Here is a 23843-nt window from a genome sequence, read left to right on the forward strand (position 1 = left end):
ACACACACACACACACACACACACACACACACACACACACCACACACACACCACACACACACCCACACACCCACACACACACACACACACACACACACGCACGCACGCACGCACAAGACACAACCGACGTGCACGAGCATCACCTTGTGCTGTCGGACATGCTTGCAAAGTACTCCATGAGGATGTTGAGGCCGCCGCTGCGCCGCGTGACCGTCTTGTCCTTCTCGTCGTAGGGCGGCTCATAGCCGATAAACTCCTTCACCCAGCTGCACCCACGTGCAGTGGCGGGAGAGTGCAAGTGAATGAGTGAATGAGTGAATGAGTGAGTGAGTGAGTGAGTGAGTGAGTGAGTGAGTGCGGGTGTGAGTGAGTGTGTCAGATAAGAGTGTGTAAGCAGTGTAATTCGTGAACAGAAATGCGTATGGCATATCGCATCCCACTGCAGGCAATCTCTGTCCCAGCACACCCACACACAGCACATGCATAACGATGGTGATGGCGGTTACCTGAGCGGATTGGTGCGCAGGGCAATCTCGATGTTGCGCAATATCGTTGCCGGAGACTCAATCCCAGATGGCAACTTGAGCGACTTGGATTTCTGGTTGAGGAACGTGTTGGTGGTGTTCATGAGCATTGAGCATGTCATTGTTTTCTATTGGCCACACAGATGAACTTAAGCAATCGAGGCACGGAGGCAACGCTGGCAGCGGTCACACAGACACACGCACAGACACACGCACACACGCACAGACACACACAGGCACAGATACACAGACACACAGACACTCACACACTCACACAAACGCACAACCAGGCAGGGTTGTAGCGGAACATATGCGCGGTCTCTCGGATCACGAGCACGCATACCTTGCGGCGCTGTTTGTCACGCGCTTCAAGATGCGCAACGAGGCTGTTGAGGTAGTGGCCGGGCGTGTGTCGCACCTTGTGCTTGTACTGAGAACAGAGTCGAGCAAGGCATGGTGAAGGGTGGCATGTAGGATGGGGTGAGACATGACTGTGCAACCTGTTACTTCCATTGATAAGTCAGATTACGGGGGTGCAATAGGCTAGGCACAAATGCACGCACACGCACACGCGCGCGCGCACACCCACACACACACACACACCCGCACACACACAGACACACACGCACGCACGCACAGACACAGACACAGACACAGACACAGACACAGACACAGACACAGACACACACACACACACACACACACACACACACACACACACACACACACACACACGCGCGCGCGCGCATTCAGTGTAAGCGGCACCTGTCCCCAGACGAGCTGCCACTTCTTCTGGTTCGGCTGTTGCAGCATCTCCTGCACTTTGGCCTTTGGAATGTTCATGGACTCAAGCACCTGCAACAGCTGCTGGTCAAGCAGGTGCTGCTCCGGCATGGGCGGCATATCCGCATCAACCACGTTCTACAAGCACAGTCACCGCGGATGAGAGAGCGTGTGTGTGTGTGTGTGAGTGAGATGTGGTGAAGTGTGACTGTGTTTGTGTTTGTGTAGCTGTGGCTGAGTGTTGATGTGATGCTTGTGTGACTGCAAATCACCAGTCGAACACATCAGCAATGCCACAACCAAAGCACATGGCAAAGGTGGCATCCCTCAAGGGTTCTCGCGACAGCTGGAAGAGAAACACAACACAACACTCAACGATCGCTCAAGAGCACGCGTTCATACAGCCCCAACATGAAGAGCATGCATCGTCAAGCATGAGGCTGAATTCGCATTCGCACCTGGGTCATGACTGCGCCCTCGGGCATGCTCACATCAGAGCGCTTGAGGCGCGTCCCTCGCAGCGTTTTCTTGCTCATGATGGCGGACGATGTCAGCAGCTGCTACCATTCGTGAGAGGTGCGGAGCAGGCGTGGTTGTCGTTTGTATCCGACCGACCACCAGCGCCAGTTGTGAAAATGCATTTTGTGATGTTGTATATGGAAATTTGCTAGCTGTCGTGCGTGTGTGTGTGTGTGTGTGTGTGTGTGTGTGTGTGTGTGTGTGTGTGTGTGTGTGTGTGTGTGTGTGTGTGTGTGTGTGTGTGTGTGTGTGTGTGTGTGTGTGTGTGTGTGTGTGTGTGTGTGTGTTTTAATATGCGCAGCTCCCTTCCCCCCGCTCTCTCGCTCACACACTCTCTCTTTCGCTCCCACAATTCACACGCTCCCACAATTCACACGCATACACACGCACGGAACTCCCCAGCATACATGACATATGAATGCCAATGTATTGTCGTAACACCTCTTCGCACGAGCCAAGCATATCAAGAAAGAGAGAACCGAGAGCGGCACACACACACACATGCACTCACGCATACACACACACACACATTTCAACGGGAGAGGGCACATAGATGAACGATTCGAACAGAGCAAGAGAGAACACTCAAACACGCACGCACAGACAGACAGACAGACAGACAGACGAAAACAAGCGTGAGTGGCAGTGAGCAGACAGGGGTTGTCATGCCACACCACATTCTCACACTGTCACTATGGTTCCCGTTGCAAGCCATCCCCACACAGCACCAAGCGCAACATACACAGCCCACGTGCCACAAAGAGTGCCCACGTGCTCAGAGCTCCTGGTGCTTGGCCTTGAGCTCCTCAATGCGCTTGATGTAGTCAGTCTTCTCGAGGCAGCCCTTGCAGCTGTCGCCAAACTGCTCGTTCAGGATCTTCTTCAGCACCTTCACCCGCTGCTTCTTCAGGTCAATCTTGCTCAGGTCAATCTCCTCGTCTGCCGCGTGGTCGTGTGTGTGTGTGTGTGTGTGTGCGTGTGTACGTGCGTGTGTGCGTGTGTGTGTGCGTGTATGTGTGTGTGTGTGTGCGTGTACATGTGTATGTGTTTGTGCGTGTATGTGTGGTGATGGGCATTAACAAGTTACGAAGGGCGAGGTGTGCGGACAAGTAAGGTGAGTGTGCATGCAGGCACAATACAGGCAATGAGGGAGGGGCAAGAAAGGGAAGCACATCAGTGTGACAAATGTACATAGACACACACACACACACACACAAGACACGAACCGTATTGGAGGTCGCAGATCTGTTGGTCCTTCTTCTTGAGGCGGCTGCAGACGGCTGCGGGCGGCATGTAGCGGCTGATGGGGCCTGTCACCTCACGCAGCAGGCCTGTCGCAGCATCCTCAGACCCGCCAATGTAGTAGCACTGCATAGTGTGTGTGTGTGTGTGTGTGTGTGTGTGTGTGTGTGTGTGGTGTGTGTTGTGTGAAGAGGGCAATTTGTGAGGGGAAACAAGAGGAATGCCGTGACCACAGCCCTGACGCGAGCGAGCGTGCAGGCAGGAGATGCACGATGCGATGTTATGCTGGGCAGTTTGTACACAGCCGCAAGCAGAGCGCAGACGGATTCTTCCACGTACGAGGCGGTTCTCCTTGTTGATGCGGGTGGACTTGCAATGCTTCTTGATGAGGCTGGCAATACCATCCTGGTCAGTCACGTCAACGCCCTCTTTCTTGGCCATGTCCAGAACCTTGCCAACCACCTTCTTGCACACTGCGCAGCGGGTTGACGTTGTTGGGGCGGACGGGACAGGTGCCGCGTTGTAATGGAGGAAGCGTTAGGGACATGCAGCGTGGAGAAGAGAAACAAAGACGTGTCGGGCGTGCGGGCATAGACAGAGGGCAGATACACAGTGAGAAGACAGCAGTCGCATACATACAGGCAGGGGGGGAGGGAGGCGGGCAGACAGACAGACAGACAGACAGACAGACAGACAGATGGAACGATTAACAGACAGACAGACAGACAGACAGACAGAACGATGGAACCATTAACGGATAGACAGATAGACAGATAGACAGATAGACAGATAGACAGATAGACAGATAGACAGATAGACAGATAGATAGATACATACACAGATGCAGACAGACAGACAGACAGACAGACAGACACACACACGGACAGACAGACAGACAGACACAGACACCGACACACAGACACACACACCTTCGCACTCCTTTTCGTCCTTCTGCTTCTTCTTCGCCTCCACAGCCAGCGGCGAGACCAGTGCGATCGTCACCAGAGCCAGGACGGCCACACCAAGCACACTCCGCATGTTCATCCTTTGTTGTTGTTGTCAGTCAGTCAGTCGTGGTGTGGTTGCTTCGTATCCGCTGCTGTGTTTGTTTGTTTGTGTGGATTTTTTGTGCACACGTGGCAACAAAAGCACCCCTTCGGGTGAATCTTTACTGCGACATACATGCGACAGTCACGTGCGCAGGCTTGCTTGCTTCTGCAATTCTGCAACAGCCCGCAGCACACACACACACACACACACACACACACACACACACACACACACACACACACACACACACACACACACACACACAAGTGCAGACATGGTCTCGACGAAAGCGTAGCACAGAGAATGAGACCAAACGCAAAGCAAGGACAAGCAAAAGGATATGACCACGAAGAAGCAACGCACACGCACACACACACACACACACATACACACAAACACATACGGACAAACGCACATTCATGAGACAGCCGCGGTGAATAACAACAACCAAAACGGGGACTAACTGAACAGGGCAGAGGAACGAAGAAGCACAGAAAGAGGAACATAGTTTGTTGGGGGGTGGGGTGCAGTTAGCTGAGAGAAGCGAGAGATTCCTTCGCAAACAACTTGACATCCTCATCCTCGTCTCCCTTGAGAGAATCCAGACACGACTTGACAGTGGGGCTGACGCGCAGAGTGGTGAGTGGTGAGTGGTGAGTCAAGAGTGGTGAGCAGTGAGTGGCGGTTGAAAACGGCAGGCGACACCGTGCAACGCGAAGAGAGGCCATACGCATGCACGCTCGCACGCACAGACCACACACCCAGACACAGACACCCAGACACCGACACACACACACACGCAGACACCCACACCCACACACACACACACACACACACACACACACACACACACACACACACACACACACACACACACACACACACATCCATGATGCGCCACACGAAGCCCACCTCTTGACGCGCTTTGCGAGGACGCCGAGGGTGCGGGCGCAGTTGAAGCGGACGTTGGGGACCTTGTCCTTGGCAAGCTTCGTCACCACAGGCAACACGTGCTTCGTCAGAACCTCAGGCGCAACCTTCTCCGCAATCGCCTGAGAGGAGGAGGAAGAGGAGGACAAAGAAGAGGAGGAACAGAGGGAGAAGGGGTGAGACGACGCAAAAGGGGGAAGGCGGCACAAACGAACACACATACACACACATACATACATGCATACACACACTCACATACACACACACATACATACATGCATACACACGGGCACAGGCACACACACACTCACATACACATACAAACATACATACATACATACATACATACATACATACATACATACATACATACATACATACATACATACATACATACATACACATGCATACACATACACATACATACACACACACACAGACACGCAGGCGCACGTACATTGATGACAAAGAGGGTGGTGAGGCGGGCGAGGTAGGCGTTCTCGCTGCCGAGGGTGACAATCTGTGGGATGAGGGTGGACTTTGTCCAGGACGCGCCAAACACGTCAATGAGCGCGGGAAACTGGGCAATCACAGCCACGCGCACTGCATACACGCTGTCCATCAGCCACCGCTGGTGACACACAAGCGGCGGCAAATCAGAACAGATACGAGGAGAGACACAAAGTAAACAGGAGTGAGTAAAAACCGTGCATGAGTGACACACATAGCAGTGCACACCTCTTCTCCCTTACAGGCAAACAGAATCGGGAGCAAGCAACATGCGTGTACAGAAGCACCGCCGGAAGAACTGACCATGCAGACGGGGAGGAGGCGGCTGTCGAATTTCGACGAGCCGAGGATGCGAGCAAAGGAGGGGAGCTGCTCAATGATGGCCAGGCGCACGCGCCACTGCGGGTCCTCAGACATGGCAACCAGCTCGGGCACAATCACATTCGCAACCTGGTCGGCGCCGATCGTCTGCAAATGCGGTGTGCGCATGTGTGTGCATTGGTGTAAGTGTTGCGCGCATGAGAGAGAGAGAGAGAGAGAGAGAGAGAGACAGAGAGAGAGAGAGAGAGAGAGACAGAGACAGAGAGAGAGAGAGAGAGAGACAGAGACAGAGAGACAGAGAGACAGAGAGAGAGAGACAGAGACAGAGAGAGAGAGACAGAGACAGAGAGAGAGAGAGAGAGAGAGAGAGAGAGAGAGAGAGAGAGAGAGAGAGAGAGAGAGAGAGAGAGAGAGAGAGAGAGAGAGAGAGAGAGAGAGAGAGAGAGAGAGAGAGAGAGAGAGAGAGCATAAGTGTGTTTGTGTGCACGTGTGATTCGGAAGCGAGGAAGGAGAGAATACGCCCGATAACATGAGGAAATAGCAACAGGACAGTGCACGCAGACAGGCACACGAAAACTGATCGCTCAGTGCTTGCAAGACAGGTTGCTTGCATACAGTGCACTGCAAAAGCACAACATCGTTGTGCAACATGTCGTGTACCTTCTGCAATGCCTCCATCTTGGAAATCACATTCAACCGCACGTCGGAGAACTGAATCGAGCAAACAAGGAAACGAAGCAAAAAAACAACACACCAACCAACCAACCAACCAACCAACCAAACACAGACACAAATACACACATTTGAAGGTTGTGAGGCATGAGCACTTCAGGCAATACTTCATCCAGGTACATGGGCCAGGAATGTATGGTGTATGTTCTTGTGCGCGCGTGCGCATGTGCATGTGTCTGCGCTGGTGTTGCTGCCATGACCAGTGTACATGTGCGTCGTCGCACCTCGTCTCTGAGGAGTTTGATGAAGAGGGGAACAATCTGCTCGAGCGTCTTTGCCTTCCCAAGAACGGGGCCAAGCGTCGGCAGCACAGTGGCAACAGCCATGCGCACATACTGGTTGCTGCACACGCACACACACACACACACACACACACGCATGCACGCACATGTTTGTGCAACGGCGAGGATAGGAGATAAATGGTAAGGTGGGTTCATGCGTGAGACAACCAACGGCATGCATGCATTGGGAATAAGCGCAGCAAGAACGAGAGTGTGGATGGCGGTAACTGGAAAAACAACAAGAACGAGAACAAGAGCGAGAGCGAGAACGAGAACGAGAACAAGAAGAAGAACAGGAACAAGAACAAGAGCGAGAGCGAGAACGAGAACGAGAACAAGAAGAAGAACAGGAACAAGAACAAGAACGAGAGCACCTCATCACCACCACCACCACCATCACCACAATTACCGTCACAATCACTAACATGTTGAACAACGGACCTGTCGCTGCAGAGCTCGGAGACCTGTGGGAGGAGGTTGGTCATGATGAGCGTCTCGCGCTCGGCCGGGGTCAACTTCTCGCCAAACGTCGCCAGCTTCCCCGCCGCACACGACCGCACGTCCGCCTCCTGGTCCTTCATCACGCGCAGCAGCGTAAACACAATGTCCTGACAGCACACAGGCACACAGACACAGACAGAGACACACACGCACGCACGCACACACACGTGATAGTGGTTGAGCAGACGACGTGAGTAGGAATGCGGACTCATGTGCGCGAGTGCAAGCGCATGCACGTGCGTAAGAGACAAAGAAGGGGAATGAGAGGTAGAAATAGAAGGGCAAGCAGAAGATGGAGAGACGTACGGTCTTGATGACTGCTGGCGGGAGGCTCTGCTGCAGGTCTGGGATGATGTCGGCCACAGCCTTGCGCACCTTCCAGCTCGGATCCTGCAACGCACGTGTGCACAAAAGTTGGATATACGCATGAAGAGAGCCAGGCATGGAATGGAGGGGTACGTGTGGGCGTGTGAGCGTGCGTGCGGAGGGCAAAGGAGCAAGGGCGCAAAGGCTGCTGGCTGGAACAGCGCCAACCAAAGAACTCAAATTCACACCCACATTCACACCCACACGGATCCACATGGCATGGGGCGGACCTTTGAGGCGTCGTTGATGAGGGGGATGACCTGTGCGACGGCGTCGTCGGTGGAGACCACCTTGACCAGCGCCGCCGCGCCCTTGACGGCCAGCTGGCGCACCGTGTCGTGGTCGTCGTTCAGCTGCCGCGCAACAACAGGCAGCAGCTCTCCCTTGGCCGTCGCAGCACTGGCACAGGGGTGAAGTGGGAAGAAAACAAGAAAGGGGGAGGGGGATTGTGGCGGTGAGGCGGGATAGGGAGAGGTAGAAGACACGGGGAAGAGATGGAGGCGCTGGCAGGTGGGAGACACAGACAGACAGAGCAGTCTCTTGGACAACCATTCATCTCCACCGCAACCGCCCACTGTGTGTGTGTGTGTGTGTGTGTGTGTGTGTGTGTGTGTGTGTGTGTGTGTGTGTATGTCGTACTCTGATGCCTCGATGACAGGGGGCAGGTGGGTGGCGGCTGCTCGGCGGACCATGGGCGTCTCGTCTGTGCACAGTTTGGTGATCATCGCCCGCAGCTCGGCCTTGGTGCCCCCAGAGGAGTTGCGGTACGCCAGCGGAAACAGCCCGCACGCAGAGCACCGCGACGCAAAGAAGTCGCCTGCGTGCATACACGGGTGTTGGTGTTGGTGGTGGCCGCGGAGGGTATGGCGTGAGCAAGAACGGTGCCGTTGGGTGTGGTGATGGTGGCCGTGGCGGTGTTGCAGATGGATACGCGGGTGTGTGTGTGTGTGTGTGGTTGAGGTGGCAACTGTGGTGGCATCACACTGCACCTGTTGCGAGGTTGTTGATGGTGTGCACGAGGTACTTCTCAATCTCGACAGGGGGCAGCTGCTCAGCAACCTTCACCATCGTCTCGACGGCCTAGAAACACACACGCACACAGCCACACACACACAGCCACGCACACACACACACACACACACACACACACACACACATGAGCATGCACACAGGCGGACATGCACGCCAGGGAAACAGTGACACGACCAGGCTTGCGCGTGAGTTCCAGTGCGCATGCGTACACGGATGGTAGATGGTCTTTTTCTTTCGTCGCCACGCGCATGCAACATCATCGGACGCACCACGCCAGTGTGTCCACAGCCACAAACGGTGTGCTCATAGCTACACGCATGCACGCACAAACAGTGCGCTTACAGCTGCCCAGCACAAACGCACCTTTTCTCTGACAACCACCTCATCGACCGCCGCCATGGCTTGCAGCGGAAACAAGAGCGTGTGTGCGTGCTTGATACCGCCGACAAGCGGCACAAAGTCGGCGAGCTGTCGCGAACACAAACAACGCAGCACACAGCGCGGTGCAACGCGTGAGAGGCCGTGTGAGTTTGGAAGTAGTAATCAGGGGATAAATCGCATCGGTGATGTGAGCATAGGTGTGAGGGTGTGGATGTGGGTGTGGGTGATGAGCGACAGGGACACGCACACAGACACAGACACAGACACAGACACACACACACACACACAGACGCAAACGCACACAGAGACACACAACCGCGAACGAGCACCGGGTGATCGCACCTCCTCGGCAACAGCAAGGCGAATCTCATCTTCCTCTTGCAGGTTGTCTGAGCGTGCAGCGGTTGAGATGGGAGAAGGCACAATAGCAGTGTGTATGTGTGTGCATAAGTGCATGAGGGAAGGAGCAATTGCGCTCACAGCGACAGTGACAGCAACGGTGGCATGGCAGTGATGCGGGAGGAGAAGACTGGCTGTGATCCCCCCAGCCACACTCGCCCACTCGCACCCCGAGCACATCCCGAGCACATCCCGAGCACGCACGCACACGCCACAAGACAGCAGGGTTCTGCGGCATACCCTTGAGGAAAGGGAGGAGTTCATTTCGGGTGCGCTCCTCGCCTAGGGCAAGGGCGATGGTGGAGAGGCGGCGAATGGCATTCACACGCAGCTATCGGAAACAATTGGTCCGAAAGTGGGAAAGAAATAAAGGCGGACGTCAGTGCAGGAGCGCGGATGCAAGGTGAGCAACAAAAGAGGCGGGTGTGGCAGCGCTCACCCACCCGCACACACGCACAGACACAGACACAAAGCGAGAAAGTCACATAGACACACAGACACCCACACAGGCACACAGTCACACAGACGCCCACAGGCACCCGAGCACACACACCCACAGGCACCTGCAAGTCTTCATCCTGCAGCTCCTCGATCAAGATCTGGATCGGGTTGAGATCTTCAGCCATGGTGGTGGTGATTGAACTAGGGGTGCTGCAGGTGCAAGGGAAAAAGCAGGGCCAGCAATCTGTCAGGTATCGGATCGCAAAAGCTAAAAGCACACGCATATGCGCAACGTATGTGTGTGGTGGAAACAGCGTCGTTGTGTTCGCGGGCGTGGCGATGAGGTGCTGTTGTCGTTGTCAAAGGCCGGCAGTGATCAATCGAAATCTGGCGTGCCGCTGGTACGTTGGTGTCTCCCCTTGCACCGTCACTGTGCTTGTGGTCTGGGCACAGGCTGCGATGTGTGGTGGCAGGGGACCCACACCTCCCAGATCAAGCACAGCTGCTGCTGCACACAAGCCCAGCCATGCACACCATCCAGCCATCACCGCCATCACCAACCAAGTCAGCAGCAGCTCACCTTTGGAAAGGTGCAGTCCTTAATCAAGCCAGGCACTCAAACAAAAGCGGGGGGGGGGCACGGTTGACTCCTGCTATTACTGCCTCTACACTTGCACTTGCTGGTGCGTGTGCGCCTGCGTCTGCTGCTTCTTCCAAGCGAGCGAGCGAGATGATAAGCTGGCTGGGTTCGTCGGTTGATGTTGGCTGGATGCTGGATGCCTTCCTTGGTTGTTTGTTGTTGCGTCTGTGTGTGTGTGTGTGTGTGTGTGGAATCAGAAGGCGCAGCGGTTTTGTTGGGGGGCTTTGGGGTGGGTGGGAACCACACGGTTTATTTGAAGAGGCCCTAAACCCGTCTGACTCGTTTTGCTGTGTGCTGGGCGCAAGTGTTGGAAGATATGCCCAATCGTCAGCAGCTCAGCACTGCTGGATGAATCATCGATCGATTTGTTGGAAGACCACAGCAGCACTCACGCATTGCTCTCATCCGCATTGCTTGCCTTGCCCTTCCTTTGCCCTTTGCTCTTGCTCTTGCTGTCCTCCACCACCAACCAGCAGCAGGTGCGTGTGTGTCGTGTGTTCGTGTGTGTGTCGTGTGGTTTCATGTGGGTTCGTGCACGCCTGAATGTACGCGTATGTGTGTGCGTGCGTGTGTGTGTGTGTGTCGTGGCGTGCGTGTGAACTTGTTGGTTTGTTGTTTGGAGTGGAGGAAACTCCAACACACGTTCAAACTGTGTGAGGCTGCATGAGTGTGTGTGTGTGTGTCTGAGTGTGAGTGTTGTGCTGCCTGGTGTGAGATGCATGCAAACAGCCGGCTCACGCAACTGGCACAAACAAGACACGCACGCACGCTTGCAGATCGCCCTCATATCCGTACACACACACACACACAACACTCACACACATAAACATACACACACATCCACAACACACACAACACACACACACATATCCACAACACACACAACACTCACACACACACACACGACGCAGGCACCCCTTTTGTTGAACCAATCATGTCGTTGATCTACGCGCTTGTGGCTCGGGGAAACCAGATCCTGGCCGAGTACACAGAGAGCAGCGGTAACTTCACCACCGTCACCCAGTCCATCCTGGACAAGATCCCACCGCAGGACCAAAAGTGCTCATACGTCTACGACAAGTGCGTGTGTGTGCATGTGTATGCGTGCGTGTGTATGCATGTGTGTGTATGCTTTGATACACCTGTTTGCTCTGATGCGCACCTATGTATGCGTGCTTTGTGTTGAGCGGTGCTACGGCACAATGAGCGACATCGTGTGATTTGCGTACGCTCTCATGCTCACATGCAGCCAATCGCTTTCTTGCATGCAACCCCAGATTTCTCTTCCACTATGTGAGGGACGATGGTATCGTGTACCTGTGCATGGCCGACGAGTCCTTTGGTACGCCATCACTTGCAAGTGCACGTTGCTTTGATTTGTTGTGCTTTCAATAGCAGTGCTTTGACTTTGTGTTGTTCTGCAGTGCCTCGTCCTTCGTCCTTACAGAACACACACACCCACACACACACCCACACACACACCCACACACACACACACACACACACACACACACCCACACACACACCCACACCCACACACACACACACACACACCCACACACACACACACACACACATACATACACACACACACACACACACACACACACACACACACACTGTGCAACAGGCCGCCGCATCCCGTTTGCGTTTTTGGCGCAGATCCAGCGGGACTTTCTGCCGTACAAGTCGCGCGCCCGCAGCTCCATCACCTATGGCCTCAACCGCGACTTCTCCCCCGTCCTCCAGAGACAAATGGTCCGTGTGCATGTATGCCGGTGCGTGTGTGCATGTGTGTGCATGTGTGTGCATTTGTGCGCATCCGATTGTGCGATTGTCGACTTGCAGTGTTGCTTGCTTGCGGTGTTCTGACATGCTGCGTAATGATCCCATGTCGTTCCTTCCCTGTGCCCTCCTCACACACACACACACACACACACCATACACAGGTGTCGTTCAACAACTCGTCTGAGCACGATGCGCTCTCCCGCGCCCGCCAAGAGGTCGACCAGGTCAAGGGCATCATGGTCCAGAACATCGGTCAGCCGCCACTCTCCCTGACGTGTTGTGCTGTGTGCATGTGTGCATGTGTGTGTATGTTTGTGATTCTGTTTGTGTGTGTGTCACGCTGTGCGTGTACGTGTCTGATGATGACGCCTCACGTGCCGTCGATGCACTGTATTGATGCAAATCTTCCTCTCCCCTCACCCCCCCCCCAAACTTGCCGCCGCCCAACAGAGAAAGTGCTGCAGCGCGGTGAGCAGATTGATCTCCTCGTCGACAAGGCCGACACGCTCCACGATGAGGTGCGTGAGCGTGTGTGTGTGTGAGTGTGTGTGTGTGTGTACGCGTTTGGGGGGGGGGGGGGGGGAGTGTGTGTTTGCCTGCCTGTGTGTGCGTGTGTGCGGCATACAAACACCCCCATGTACTTTGTGGCCTTGCTTGTGCGCATGCTGATGACCCGAGTCACCCGTGCTCACCCGTGCTCACTTTGCAATGTGGTTTTGTGTGCTTGCAGGCAAAGCGGTTCCAGCGCACGTCGCGCAAGCTGAAGAACCAGATGTGGTGGCAGAACAAGAAGATGTGCCTGCTGATCACGGGTGTTCTTCTGGCCCTGGCCCTCATCATTGGCCTCATCATCTGGTCAAAGGTGCGTCAGACCTGCGGTTGAGATGCAATGTCGTTTTCAATTTTGGGATGGCAGAGATGGTGCATGGCATGCGACTGCCACCTCTTGTTTGATTGGTGAAATGGTGCTCGTAAACGTTGAATGGTGTTGGTTGGTGTTGGTTGGTGTTGGTTGGCGTTGGTTGGTATTGGTTGGTGTTGGTTGGTATTGCCTCTTTACATCTCTCATGGCATGCGTACATGCACACGCGCACGCACTCGCCTGTGGCCTTGTTGGTACAGACGAAGAAGAGCGGGAGCAACAACAACAAGACAACCACGACCGCAGCACCAACAACAGCGCCAACGCTTGCCCTGTCAACACCTCGATCCGTCTGACACCTTCCTATTCGTTGTCTTGTCTGAGTGTCTCGGCGGTGTATGTGTATGCGTGCGTGTGCGTGCGTTATGTGCGTGTGTTTCTTGTTTCGTGCACGTGTGTGAGTGTTGTTGTTCATCAACTCACGTCAACGCTCTTCCCATCAGCTTACCACACTTGTTCTGTGTGTCGTGTCGTGTCATGTGTGACCGACAGCACGTGTTGAATTTTTGCCGAGTCAGCGTTCTTAGTTCCTTCTTTTTTTGCTTGTTCTGCTGCTGCTGTTTTCTTCGCCCACACATCATCATCCACGTGTCTTGCGAGCAAAAGGGCGAAATCCCACCACACACGAACACGAAGCACAGGAAGCATTCAACCCACCAGCCCACACACACAGCACCACCCAGCACGACCACGAGAGTCGCGAGAGGAAGACAGTTGTGACGAGACAGACACCCCGAGAAGGCACGCTTTGTAGAGGCCATACACACCAACCATGTTCTCGTGGCTGTTTGGCGGCAGCGGTGACGCCAACAACAACAACAACAACGAAAATGACAAGAACGTCACTGGCACCACGACGCCCAACGTGACGGGCAGCGATGCCGTGCGCAAGGACGATATCGCGGCAGTGGGCTCTGTCGCTGGCACAGCCGACATTGATCTCACACAGACCGACGGTCGCCTTGATCCCAGCGTCTTTGAGCGCATCGCAAAGGCCGCAGAGGCCATCAAGTCTTCCGGTGTGTTGTGTGTTGTGTTGTGTTGTGTTGTGTCTGGTGTTGCGGTGTGTGTGTGTGTGTGTGTGTGTGTGTGTGTGTGTGTGTGTGTGTGTGTGTGTGTGTGTGTGCTTGGGCACTTGTGTGCTCGTGCCCTTGTGTGCGTGTGCCCTTGTGTGTGTGTGCCCTTGTGTGCCCTTGTGTGCGTGCTGATCTTGGCTAGCTCGGCTCTTGTGTTCCCTCATTTCTTTTCCACGCACCCTCCTCACACTCAACTTTGCGCGCTCACGCACCAAACTCTCCAACAGAGCACGCGAGTGAGCTGCTCACGCTGGCCAAGTCCCAGGAAGAGACGTGGCAGCAGCGCTTCTCTGCCATGAAGGCGGTAAGGGCCCCCCCCCACACACAGACACACATACACACACAGACACACACATACACATTTCAGCCCGTTGCTGTCGCGAGAGGGCTCACCTACCCACCTTGTTGTGATTGCCACAACTGCGTGGCACAATTACACGCCGCAACAGCTCACCATCGCTTTTTTGCATCACACCATCACACACACATACACACGCGCGCGCGCGCAAACAAACAAACTCCCAAATCCACGCTCACCCCGCATCTCTTTCGTGGCTTGCTGATGATGTTGTGGTTGTTGTTGTCCTTTGCTTGCTTGCTTCTGCGTGGGAGCACAGGAGGCCGAGGCCAAGTCCTTGGAGGAGAAGACGCGCCAGGCGCAGGTGTTTGAGGAGGAGCGTCGCCGCAGCATGGCCATGGAGACGGAGCAGCAGCAGAAGGTGCCTGAATCATGTGCACATTCGTGGTGTTGTGTGTGTGTGTGCGCATGCGTGCATGTGATTGTACACACATGCATTTTGTTTGTTTGTTTGTTTGTTTGTTTGTGCGCGCGCGGTTGGTTAAGTGCAATCTGAAAGCTGTGACCAATGATTTGTCAACCAGAAGCTCACTTCTGCCAACACCACACCATCACGACCACTCAACACCACAACAACACCCACACTCCTCTTTATCCTGTTGCCGTAGCGCGCACAATACCAAGACCAGCTGGCGCGCAAGCGCTACAACGACCAGCTGTACCAGCAGGAGCAGCTCAACGACACCGAGCGCAAGGTCAGTTTCCGTTTTCACACAAGCAACTTCACCATGTGTCCGGCCACTGCAGTGCACATCTCTTTGGTTGCTGCGTACAAGTGTCACAACTGCGACGCGCATATTCCATGCCCACCACCTCTATGCCGCCCAGTGACCTTCAACAACGCCATCACGCACTTTCCTCCATCTGTCGCACTGTCCTTCCTTCTCACTGTCACCACCACCACCACCACCATCGTCACCACCGTCGCCACGGCAGCGGCAAGAGGCGAGTGTTGCGCGCCAGGAGCAGGAGCGCCGCCGCACCCTCGAGTACCAGTCCCAGCTGCAGCGCGAGACAGAGCTCATGAAGGTGTACACCCCTGCACCACATCACGCACGCATGCGTGGATTCGTTTTCGTCTTCACGCGCTCTTGTCGTTCCCGATAATTTGCCTGCTTTACTTGCGTTTCGCTCCAACTGCCATGTTTATCCTGCTCTCCATCACTGACACACACACACACACACACACACACACGTCTCCTCTTTCCCTGTGGACAGGCAAAGGCGGACGGAGAGGCCCGCATCCGGCAGGAGCGGGAGAACCGCGACATCCGCGACGAGCAGCTCGTCCTACAGGCACAGGAGTTCCGCACAACAGGTCTTGCCTGCATGCACACGCAAGCTTGTTTTCCAGGGAGGGGGGGGGGTTGTCCGTGGTGCACGTGTGCACTAATGTGAGTGTGAGTGTGTGAGTGCGCGGGTGTGAGCGTGGGTGTGGGTGTGGGCGTGTGTTTATGTGCTTGTTTTATGTGTCGCGATGGCGATGCCATGCCCGCTTTGCATTCTCCGCTTTGCATTCTCCGTCGTTCGTCGTCCACCATCCACTCTCCACTCACAAGCGCTCCTCACCCCGTTTGTGCTCTCCAGTGCTTGAGGGCATCAAGCAGGCTGGCGAGACAATGGGCGAGGGCGTGCGCGCGTATCTGTCCGATACACCACGCATGCTGGCCACCGTTGGTGTGATTGGCGGTATTGCCCTCGGCATCTACGCTGCAAAGTATGCCACGCCTTTTTTTTGGGGGGGGGGAGTGGTTGAAATTGGGGGCTCAAGTTTTGGCGGCGGAAGGAAGTGACGTGCACGTATGATTTGTCTCAGTCATCCCCTCTCTTCTTGAGATGAATCCCTTCCTGTGCCATTCTTCTGTGTATTTCCGTCTCGTTCCTCCAGTCGTCCGGTTGTTGAGTGCACCATGCCTGCATGCATCGTGAGCGCCGCTCATCACGTGCCATTCTGCCGCTGCTGTCGCTGCTGTGGTGTCACCACTGCTCAGGTCCTCCACCACGATTGCGACTCAGGCCGTCCTCCGCCGCATGGCCACGGTACCGCTCTATCGTTGTGGTGGTGGTGGTGGTGGTGGTGGTGATGGTTTGTTGATTGATTGATTGATTGATTTGTGTGTGGGTGATTGATGGTGTGTCTTTTGTTGGCGACCGCGCTCTGTGCAAATATGTATCATTGCACGTTGCCTTTCTATTGCATACGGTGAACTCATATCTCACATCACGCATGCGTACATGTTTGCGGGTTTTCCACATCGCCAGCCGCCTCTTGTTCGCGAGACTTCCCGCTCCGTCAAATTCCTTCCCAAGCTCGTGCGTTGCTGCCCTTTGTGTTCTCTTGTTGCTTGTGCTCACATTGCATGATACGCCTGAACCCGTAGCGTGCACGTGCACAACGCGATGCACAAATGCGCAAACATGATCGTGTGTGTGTGTGTTTTGGTTTATGTGTGCGTGTGAGGTCCTTCACGTCAAGGCCATGCGTGCGTGCTTCTCACGTGTTGTTGTGTGTTACAACACTCTTGCGCGTGCGTGCGTGTGAGCAGTTCCGCCCTGCCGCGAAGCCCGATGAGGTGATGCGCGACATCATCTTCCCCTCGCTCGTCGAGCAGCGTCTCCAGTCCATCACCATCGCCACCGCCAACACCCGCCGCAACAGGTGCGCACCCCCTCCTCTCCTCCTCTCGCGCCGCCGCCATGCTGTATTGTGGTATTGTGAAAAGTTGGCCGCATATCACCACCCCACTTTTCCACTCGCTCTCCCCCTCGCGACAACCACCCCCTCACCCATGTTGTGCCATTCTCCCAACAACGCCCCATTTGTCTTTGCTTGTACGTGCCAGGGCCAACTACCGCAACGTGCTGCTCCACGGTCCCCCCGGCACCGGCAAGACCATGTTTGGCCGCCGCCTTGCCCAGCAGGTCCGCAGTCATGGACTGCTGTGTACTGCTGTGTATTGCTGTGTGCAGCCGTGCTGCTTTGTTGCACATGATGAAGCCGTTGCACGTACATGATGCGTTGATACGTTTTGAGGGGGTGCTCATCATGTTGTGCCACTCATTCTCCTCGCATCACCCGCTCACCTCCATTCTGTGTGTGTGTGTGTGTGTGTGTGTGTGTGTGTGTGTGTGTGTGTGTGTGTGTGTGTGTGTACAGACTGGCCTCGACTATGCGATTCTCGCTGGCGGCGACGTCGGCCCGCTCGGCAAGGACGCCGTCACAGAGATCCACAAGGTCTTCGACTGGGCTCAGCGCAGCAACAAGGGGTGCGTCTCTTCTGCTCGTGCATGCATATGCGCGCGCGCGTGTGTGTGTCGTGGCTGTTTGCAGTGTTTTGTTTCTGCTTATTCTTCGCCCACATGGTGCACGCGCCTGACACATCCACTCACACCTCATCCTTCCGCTCTCCAGTCTTGTTTTGTTCATTGACGAGGCTGAGGCGTTCCTGCGCCAGCGGTCGTCCGGCTCTGCGCGCATGTCCGAGGATATGCGCAACGCCCTCTCCACCTTTCTCTACCGCACCGGCGACCCCTCAAACAAGTTTATGATTGTCCTTTCCTCCAACGAGCCCCAGGTCCGTTTGTGCGTGTGTGTGTGTGTGTATACGTGTGTGTGTGTGTGCGTGTGCGTGTGCGTGTGTGCGTGTGCGTGTGTACGTGTGTGTGTGCGTGTGTACGTGTGTGTGTGTGTGCGTGTGTACGTGTGTGTGTGTGCGTGTGTGTGTGTGTGTGTGTGTGTGTGTGTGTGTGTGTGCTTCTGTGGCCCTACATGGCACTCCCACTACTCTTATCTCCCTGATTGCACTACCGCTGCAGTCCGTGTGTCTCACCCCGCTCCAACCTGTCACATGTACCCCCTTCCCCCTTCCCACTTTTAGGAGCTTGATCGTGCTGTGCTCGACCGTGTGGACGAGTCTGTGCACGTCGATCTGCCCGAGCTGCCGGAGCGCGTCCGCCTCCTCAACCTCTACTACAAGAAGCATATTGTGAGATGCAGCACACCGCTTGATGCTTGCGTCGTTCGCGCAGTGCAGTGCAGTGTTGTGCTTGAAAACGAACCGCCACGCCTCCCTGCCCTGCGTTGATTGTTGCTCCAACACACTCACTTGCCTTTCACACATTTCACCCGTCTACACCTTCGCATCTTGAACTCCGTTCGCACCTTCCACCCATTTCACACATTCACCCCTCCACACCACCTCTTCCCCCCCCCCCCTGCACATTGCGTGCGCGCGTCAGGTTGAGCCGACGACGTCTGCACCAGTGCTGCTGAGCGACGACATGCAGGACGTGGATCTCAGCGCCGTCGCAAAGGCGCTCGAGGGATTCTCTGGCCGGCAGATTGCAAAGCTCTGCGTCGCCTGGCAGGTGCGTGCAGTGTGCTCACAGTGGTGGCATTAGGGGGCGGGGGCGGGTGGTGTTGAGTTGTGTCACGCGAAACGCGTGCTTTTGTGAATTGCTCACCCACCCTCTATTTCCTCATCTGTTGTGTGCGCACGCACATACTTACACACGTTTTGCATGTTCTTGATACTCAAACCTACGACCTCTTGTTTGTGCTCGCACGACAGGCGACTGCCAACGCAACGGTGAACAACATGCTGACGAAAGAGCTGTTCAACCAGGTGCTGAACGAGCACATGACGCAGCACAAGGAAGCAACCGCGTGGATCAACAAGCAGCACTAAGTGCCCCCTCCCCTTTCTCCCAGCACGTGTTTCAACGTGCGCGTGGTGTTGTCTGTGTATGTGATCGGCTGGCGCGTGTTGTGTCAACGTAACGTGTACGACATGTTTGACCATGTGCACGTTGTGCAGCGTGCAATCACTCTGCCAACACTGGTTTGCTTTCGCTTGAAGATGCATAGCGCATCGTTCGTTTCGACTTGCTGTTACAGCGACGTGGCATTGTAAAGTGACTCTTGGATGTACTTGTGTCCTGTGGCGTCTGTCGTGATATTGATGGGTAGTTTCGTTGTTCTTTTTTTCTATGTGTGTGGTTGTTAGTTGTTTTGTTGCTGTTGCGTCGCGCATGTGTACAGTCTTCGTCGCTCGAGTGTTGGTGTCACGTGTGTCAACTTTGCGTGTGCACCACCCAACACCAACAGTCCACAGCATAGCATTACATGTGACACGTTTATGAGACTACAAAATCAAGCAAGCAAGAGGATAAGGCCAAAGACAGGGGAGGGACAACGCACAAGCACGGCGCTATGCGCCAGCAATAACGACAACCAACTCTTGCGTGTGTGTGTGTGTGTGTGTGTGTGTGTGTGTGTGTGTGTGTGTGTGTGTGTGTGTCGCGTGCTATGCTGCGGCCTCGACGACTTGGTTTCGGACGACCTGGAAGACGCCGACAAGATCTGCGAGCTGCGCGCGCTCATTCGCGCCGTACGCGAGCCGTTCCCTGCTCGTGTCGTGCATTCAAGGGGGTTTGGGGGTTGGAAGGAGGACGAGGTGTTGCAGTGAGCGTGCATCTTGAACCACACGATTGCGCGCGTGCGTGCGTGCGTGTGTGTGTGTGTGTGTGTGTGTGTGTGTGTGTGTGCTCGTGTGTGTGTGTGTGCTCGTGTGTGTGTGTGCGTGTGTGTGTACGCACTCAATTTGCGCCAGGCGGTCGAGGAGAAGGAGCCGCGATGCAGTGGGAATGTCCAATCTGATCATGCACATGAACACCAGCCGCAGGGTTGGTAGCAGCAGCAGCACACACGTGACGTGAACGCGGTGATACCGAGGCGCGCATGCATGATTGTGGAGGTGGTGTATTCTCTGTGGTGTCAAGAGTTTTCAGGTACGTTGTTGTTTCTTTCACACACGTTTGCGAAATACAAACAGACACAACACACACACACACATACAAAGCACACACACACACACACCCCACACTGCACCTGTGAATGAATTCGTGCACGTCGTGCAAGATGTCTTGAAGCGCAAGCCCCTGTTCCGTCTTAATCTCCATAATCTCTGCAATCAAGCAACAGCAACGATGGTGGTGGTGGTGGTGGTGGGTTGTTGCGGGTTGTCGTAGGTGGTGGTGGTTGTGAGTGAGGTAAACGCAGGCATGAGCGTTGTGCTTGAGGAGTCGCGTGGCAAAGTGCGGTCACGCATATGTACGCGCTCGCACACACACACACACACATACAGACAGACATACACACACACACACACACACGCAATGACCAACTCACTGCGGAAGGCGGTTTTGAACGATTCGTTGAGCATGACTTCTACAATGGCCTCAATGTCTGCGGGAAGCGGCGTGCCCGTGCACAGATAGACGCCTTCGTCATTCACTTTGTTGAATGCCATGAATGTACTCTGCAAAGGCGTCACCAGTGTGCAGAGTGTAGTGCACGCAATGAGCGTGTGAACGGGCGAGGAAAAAGCACAGAGATACAGATTGTGTGTGTGTGTGCGTGTGTGTGCGTGTGCGTGCGTGTGTGTCATGCAAACGTGCGTGCGTGGGTGCGTTCTTGTTTGTGTGAAACATACTTTTGACAAGCTGTACAAACCTGGAGGATGTTGAGGGCTTTTCGCATGTCACCCGACGCAAGCTTCACCAACGCCTCAATGCCCGCAGGCGTCGTCTCAATGCTGGTGTAAGTGAGCGAGTGTGTGTGTGTGTGTGCCAGTGAGCAAGCGCATGTGCACATATGTGGAAGGACAACGGTCACTGCGATTCCTGACAGCAGAAAAGGAAAGTACAAGGGGCCGCTCTTACTGTTCTGCATCGATGACACGTTGCACCTGCTGGATCATGTGCTCTGTTGCCAGCGGCGCAAATCGGAATCGCGTGCATCGACTCTGCCATATGGGTGTGCATGAGTGTGAGTGTGCGTGTGTGAGTGTGCGAGTGTGTGTGTGAGTGTGCGTGTGAGTGTGCGTGTGAGTGTGCGTGTGAGTGAGTGATTGTGTGTGTGTGCGTGTGTGCGCGCATGTAGGCTCATGCACGAATGTAGTTGCACAAGTATGATTGCGTGTGAGGGGGCGCACGAGCCTCTGTGTGCAGTGAGTGCAGGGTATTGGAGAACATTGTGCAAGCATGGTTACACAGCACGTTTGCACACACGCACTTGCAAAGCTGGGGAGATCTTGGACACGTAGTTGCAGATGAGACAGAAACGGGTGTGCTTGGTGTACTTCTCAATCACTGCACACACGTTTCCGGGGTAGCGATTGACATCAAGTGAGTAAGTGAGTGAGTGAGTGAGTGAGTAAGTGAGTGAGTGAGTGAGTGAGTAAGTGAGTGAGTGCGTGAGTGAGTGAGTGCGTGAGTGAGTGAGTGAGTGAGTGAGTGAGTGAGTGAGTGAGTGAGTGAGTGAGTGAGTGAGTGAGTGAGTGAGTGAGTGAGTGAGTGAGGGTGGGTGAGTGAGTGAGTGAGTAAGTGAGTGAGTGAGAGAGAGAGTGAGTATGTTGTGCTTGAGTGTGTGCGAGTGAGTGAGCGAGTGCGAAAGTGTTTGTGCATGGTTGCAAGTCAACGACGCTGACGACTGCGGGAAGTCAAGACCGCAAAGGTGCTGTGTAGATGCTGAGGCGTGCTGATGCACGGGCAGTACCTCGACGAAGGGCAGCCTGAGCGTCGTTGGTCATGGCGTCTGCCTCATCCAAGATGATCAGTTTGAAACCGGCACTGTATGATGGGCACGAAAAACGAGAAGGGGAGAGAAGGGAAAAAGCGGGGATCAACAACGTGTCGCACATGAGCTTGGCGTGGTCACTCGAGCTTGGAAGTGCGCGCAGCAGCTTCACCAGCGCGCAATGTGGTCACATCAGCTTGTGCCCAACCACAACCACGCACACACACACACACACACACACACAGCCACACCAACCATAGACACAACCACACAGTTACCATTACCTGAACACTGTCTTTGTGCTGGCAAACGTCTTGATCTGCTCGCGGACAACGCCAATGCCGCGGTCATCCGAGGCGTTGAGCTGCAAGAACGAGCAACGGCAACAATAGCAACAAGAACAACAACAGAACAACAACAGACACAGACACAGAATCAAGAACAAACCACGCGTTAGGATAGCACCGGAGCGCCAACGGCAAACAAAGCACAGCCGCAAAAGCCCAAGCGTGAGCTGTGCTAGTCGCGCTCATGCCAGTGTGTGCGCGTACTTCATGTCCACCCGTCGTCGGAGTCTGTGTTTGTATGCGCGCGTGTGTGTGTGAAGCTAGCGCACCTCCAAGACCATGCTCTTGTATGCTTTGCCGTAGAGCTGCTTGGCACATGCTTTGATGGTGGATGTCTTGCCAGTTCCTGGTGGGCCGTAGAACAAGAGATGGGGCAGCCGTTTCTCATCCACAAATCGCTGGACTATGCGTCACGGCATAAGCGCCAGCAGTTGTTGCGAGAGCGCGCGATGAGTGTTGATGGTGGAGCAGTGTGTGTTTGGCGCAAGTGGAGCGCGCATGTGCATGCATTTGCATGAGTGAGCGTCATGTTCGCGAAAGGTTGTGTTTGACATGATACGCACCACGGACCCCATCACCACCAACAGCCCCGCGTGCACGTACTTGTGTCGATAATCTCCTTGTGCGAAACAAGCTGGTCCAGGGAATCCGGGCGGTACTTCTCCACCCTGTGTGTGTGTGGGGAGGGGGGCAAGGAACTTCTGTCAACTCACCGATCCAGACACAGACAGATGCACAGACACAGACACAGACAGAAAGACACACAGACAGACACAAATACACAGACAGATACACACGTACACAGACACAGACACAGACACAGACACACAGACACACAGATACAGACACACAGACAGATACACAGACAGATACACACGTACACAGACACAGACACAGACACACACACACAGACACACACACACACACACACACACACACACACACACACACACACACACACACACACTGACCATGGCAAGTTTGTTGTTGGCGCGCTGGACGTCATCTTGGCAGGGACTGAATCAAGTCTTTAAATGGGAATCCGGACAACGGTTGAATCGTCCCGGAACTATTATCAAATACACAAAGCATGCCAATTGGTGTGAGCCCTCAATTCCACA

The 23843-nt window shown here is 54.7% G+C and overlaps 6 protein-coding genes across 6 annotated transcripts; 2 read left to right on the forward strand and 4 right to left on the reverse strand.

Annotated features, from left to right (window-relative positions):
- Positions 1 to 139: 139 nt before the first annotated feature.
- PTSG_06934 (uncharacterized protein) lies at positions 140 to 1931 on the reverse strand (the record flags this gene model as incomplete). The annotated part of the gene is made up of 5 exons (XM_004992278.1): positions 1766 to 1931; positions 1290 to 1445; positions 868 to 954; positions 507 to 598; positions 140 to 266 (listed from the first exon to the last, which is right to left on the reverse strand). Exons 1-5 carry the CDS (start codon positions 1841 to 1843, stop codon positions 140 to 142), a joined length of 540 nt encoding a protein of 179 aa, XP_004992335.1. The 5' UTR covers positions 1844 to 1931.
- A 291-nt stretch (positions 1932 to 2222) lies between these two features.
- On the reverse strand, positions 2223 to 4256 carry PTSG_06935 (ARMET-like protein). Its single transcript, XM_004992279.1, has 4 exons — positions 3998 to 4256; positions 3408 to 3541; positions 3053 to 3194; positions 2223 to 2765 (listed from the first exon to the last, which is right to left on the reverse strand). The coding sequence occupies exons 1-4, from the start codon at positions 4110 to 4112 to the stop codon at positions 2602 to 2604; spliced, it is 555 nt and encodes a 184-aa protein (XP_004992336.1). The 5' UTR covers positions 4113 to 4256; the 3' UTR covers positions 2223 to 2601.
- Positions 4257 to 4648: 392 nt separating this feature from the next.
- On the reverse strand, positions 4649 to 10197 carry PTSG_06936 (uncharacterized protein; the record flags this gene model as incomplete). The annotated part of the gene is made up of 15 exons (XM_004992280.1): positions 4649 to 4742; positions 5022 to 5170; positions 5506 to 5679; positions 5862 to 6026; positions 6540 to 6590; positions 6836 to 6953; positions 7334 to 7500; positions 7700 to 7783; positions 7990 to 8158; positions 8399 to 8576; positions 8749 to 8839; positions 9155 to 9259; positions 9515 to 9561; positions 9812 to 9902; positions 10135 to 10197. 15 exons carry the CDS (start codon positions 10195 to 10197, stop codon positions 4649 to 4651), a joined length of 1746 nt encoding a protein of 581 aa, XP_004992337.1.
- An 821-nt stretch (positions 10198 to 11018) lies between these two features.
- Positions 11019 to 14019, forward strand: PTSG_12511 (uncharacterized protein). The gene is made up of 8 exons (XM_004992281.1): positions 11019 to 11131; positions 11564 to 11732; positions 11930 to 11994; positions 12283 to 12410; positions 12602 to 12692; positions 12891 to 12958; positions 13171 to 13302; positions 13563 to 14019. The coding sequence occupies exons 2-8, from the start codon at positions 11587 to 11589 to the stop codon at positions 13656 to 13658; spliced, it is 726 nt and encodes a 241-aa protein (XP_004992338.1). The 5' UTR covers positions 11019 to 11131; positions 11564 to 11586; the 3' UTR covers positions 13659 to 14019.
- Positions 13955 to 19959, forward strand: PTSG_12512 (uncharacterized protein). Its single transcript, XM_004992282.1, has 16 exons — positions 13955 to 14381; positions 14666 to 14742; positions 15056 to 15157; positions 15405 to 15491; positions 15733 to 15825; positions 16015 to 16114; positions 16384 to 16513; positions 16788 to 16836; positions 17059 to 17109; positions 17343 to 17455; positions 17640 to 17718; positions 17954 to 18063; positions 18209 to 18371; positions 18675 to 18782; positions 19036 to 19164; positions 19368 to 19959. Exons 1-16 carry the CDS (start codon positions 14135 to 14137, stop codon positions 19482 to 19484), a joined length of 1755 nt encoding a protein of 584 aa, XP_004992339.1. The 5' UTR covers positions 13955 to 14134; the 3' UTR covers positions 19485 to 19959.
- On the reverse strand, positions 19887 to 23789 carry PTSG_06939 (replication factor C subunit 5). Its single transcript, XM_004992283.1, has 12 exons — positions 23694 to 23789; positions 23326 to 23390; positions 22992 to 23125; positions 22660 to 22739; positions 22355 to 22428; positions 21872 to 21948; positions 21520 to 21602; positions 21311 to 21392; positions 20987 to 21116; positions 20687 to 20762; positions 20395 to 20451; positions 19887 to 20202 (listed from the first exon to the last, which is right to left on the reverse strand). Exons 1-12 carry the CDS (start codon positions 23726 to 23728, stop codon positions 20103 to 20105), a joined length of 993 nt encoding a protein of 330 aa, XP_004992340.1. The 5' UTR covers positions 23729 to 23789; the 3' UTR covers positions 19887 to 20102.
- Between the last annotated feature and the right edge of the window lie 54 nt (positions 23790 to 23843).

Source organism: Salpingoeca rosetta, assembly GCF_000188695.1.
Source record: "Salpingoeca rosetta unplaced genomic scaffold supercont1.17, whole genome shotgun sequence".
Classification (NCBI taxonomy): domain Eukaryota; class Choanoflagellata; order Craspedida; family Salpingoecidae; genus Salpingoeca; species Salpingoeca rosetta.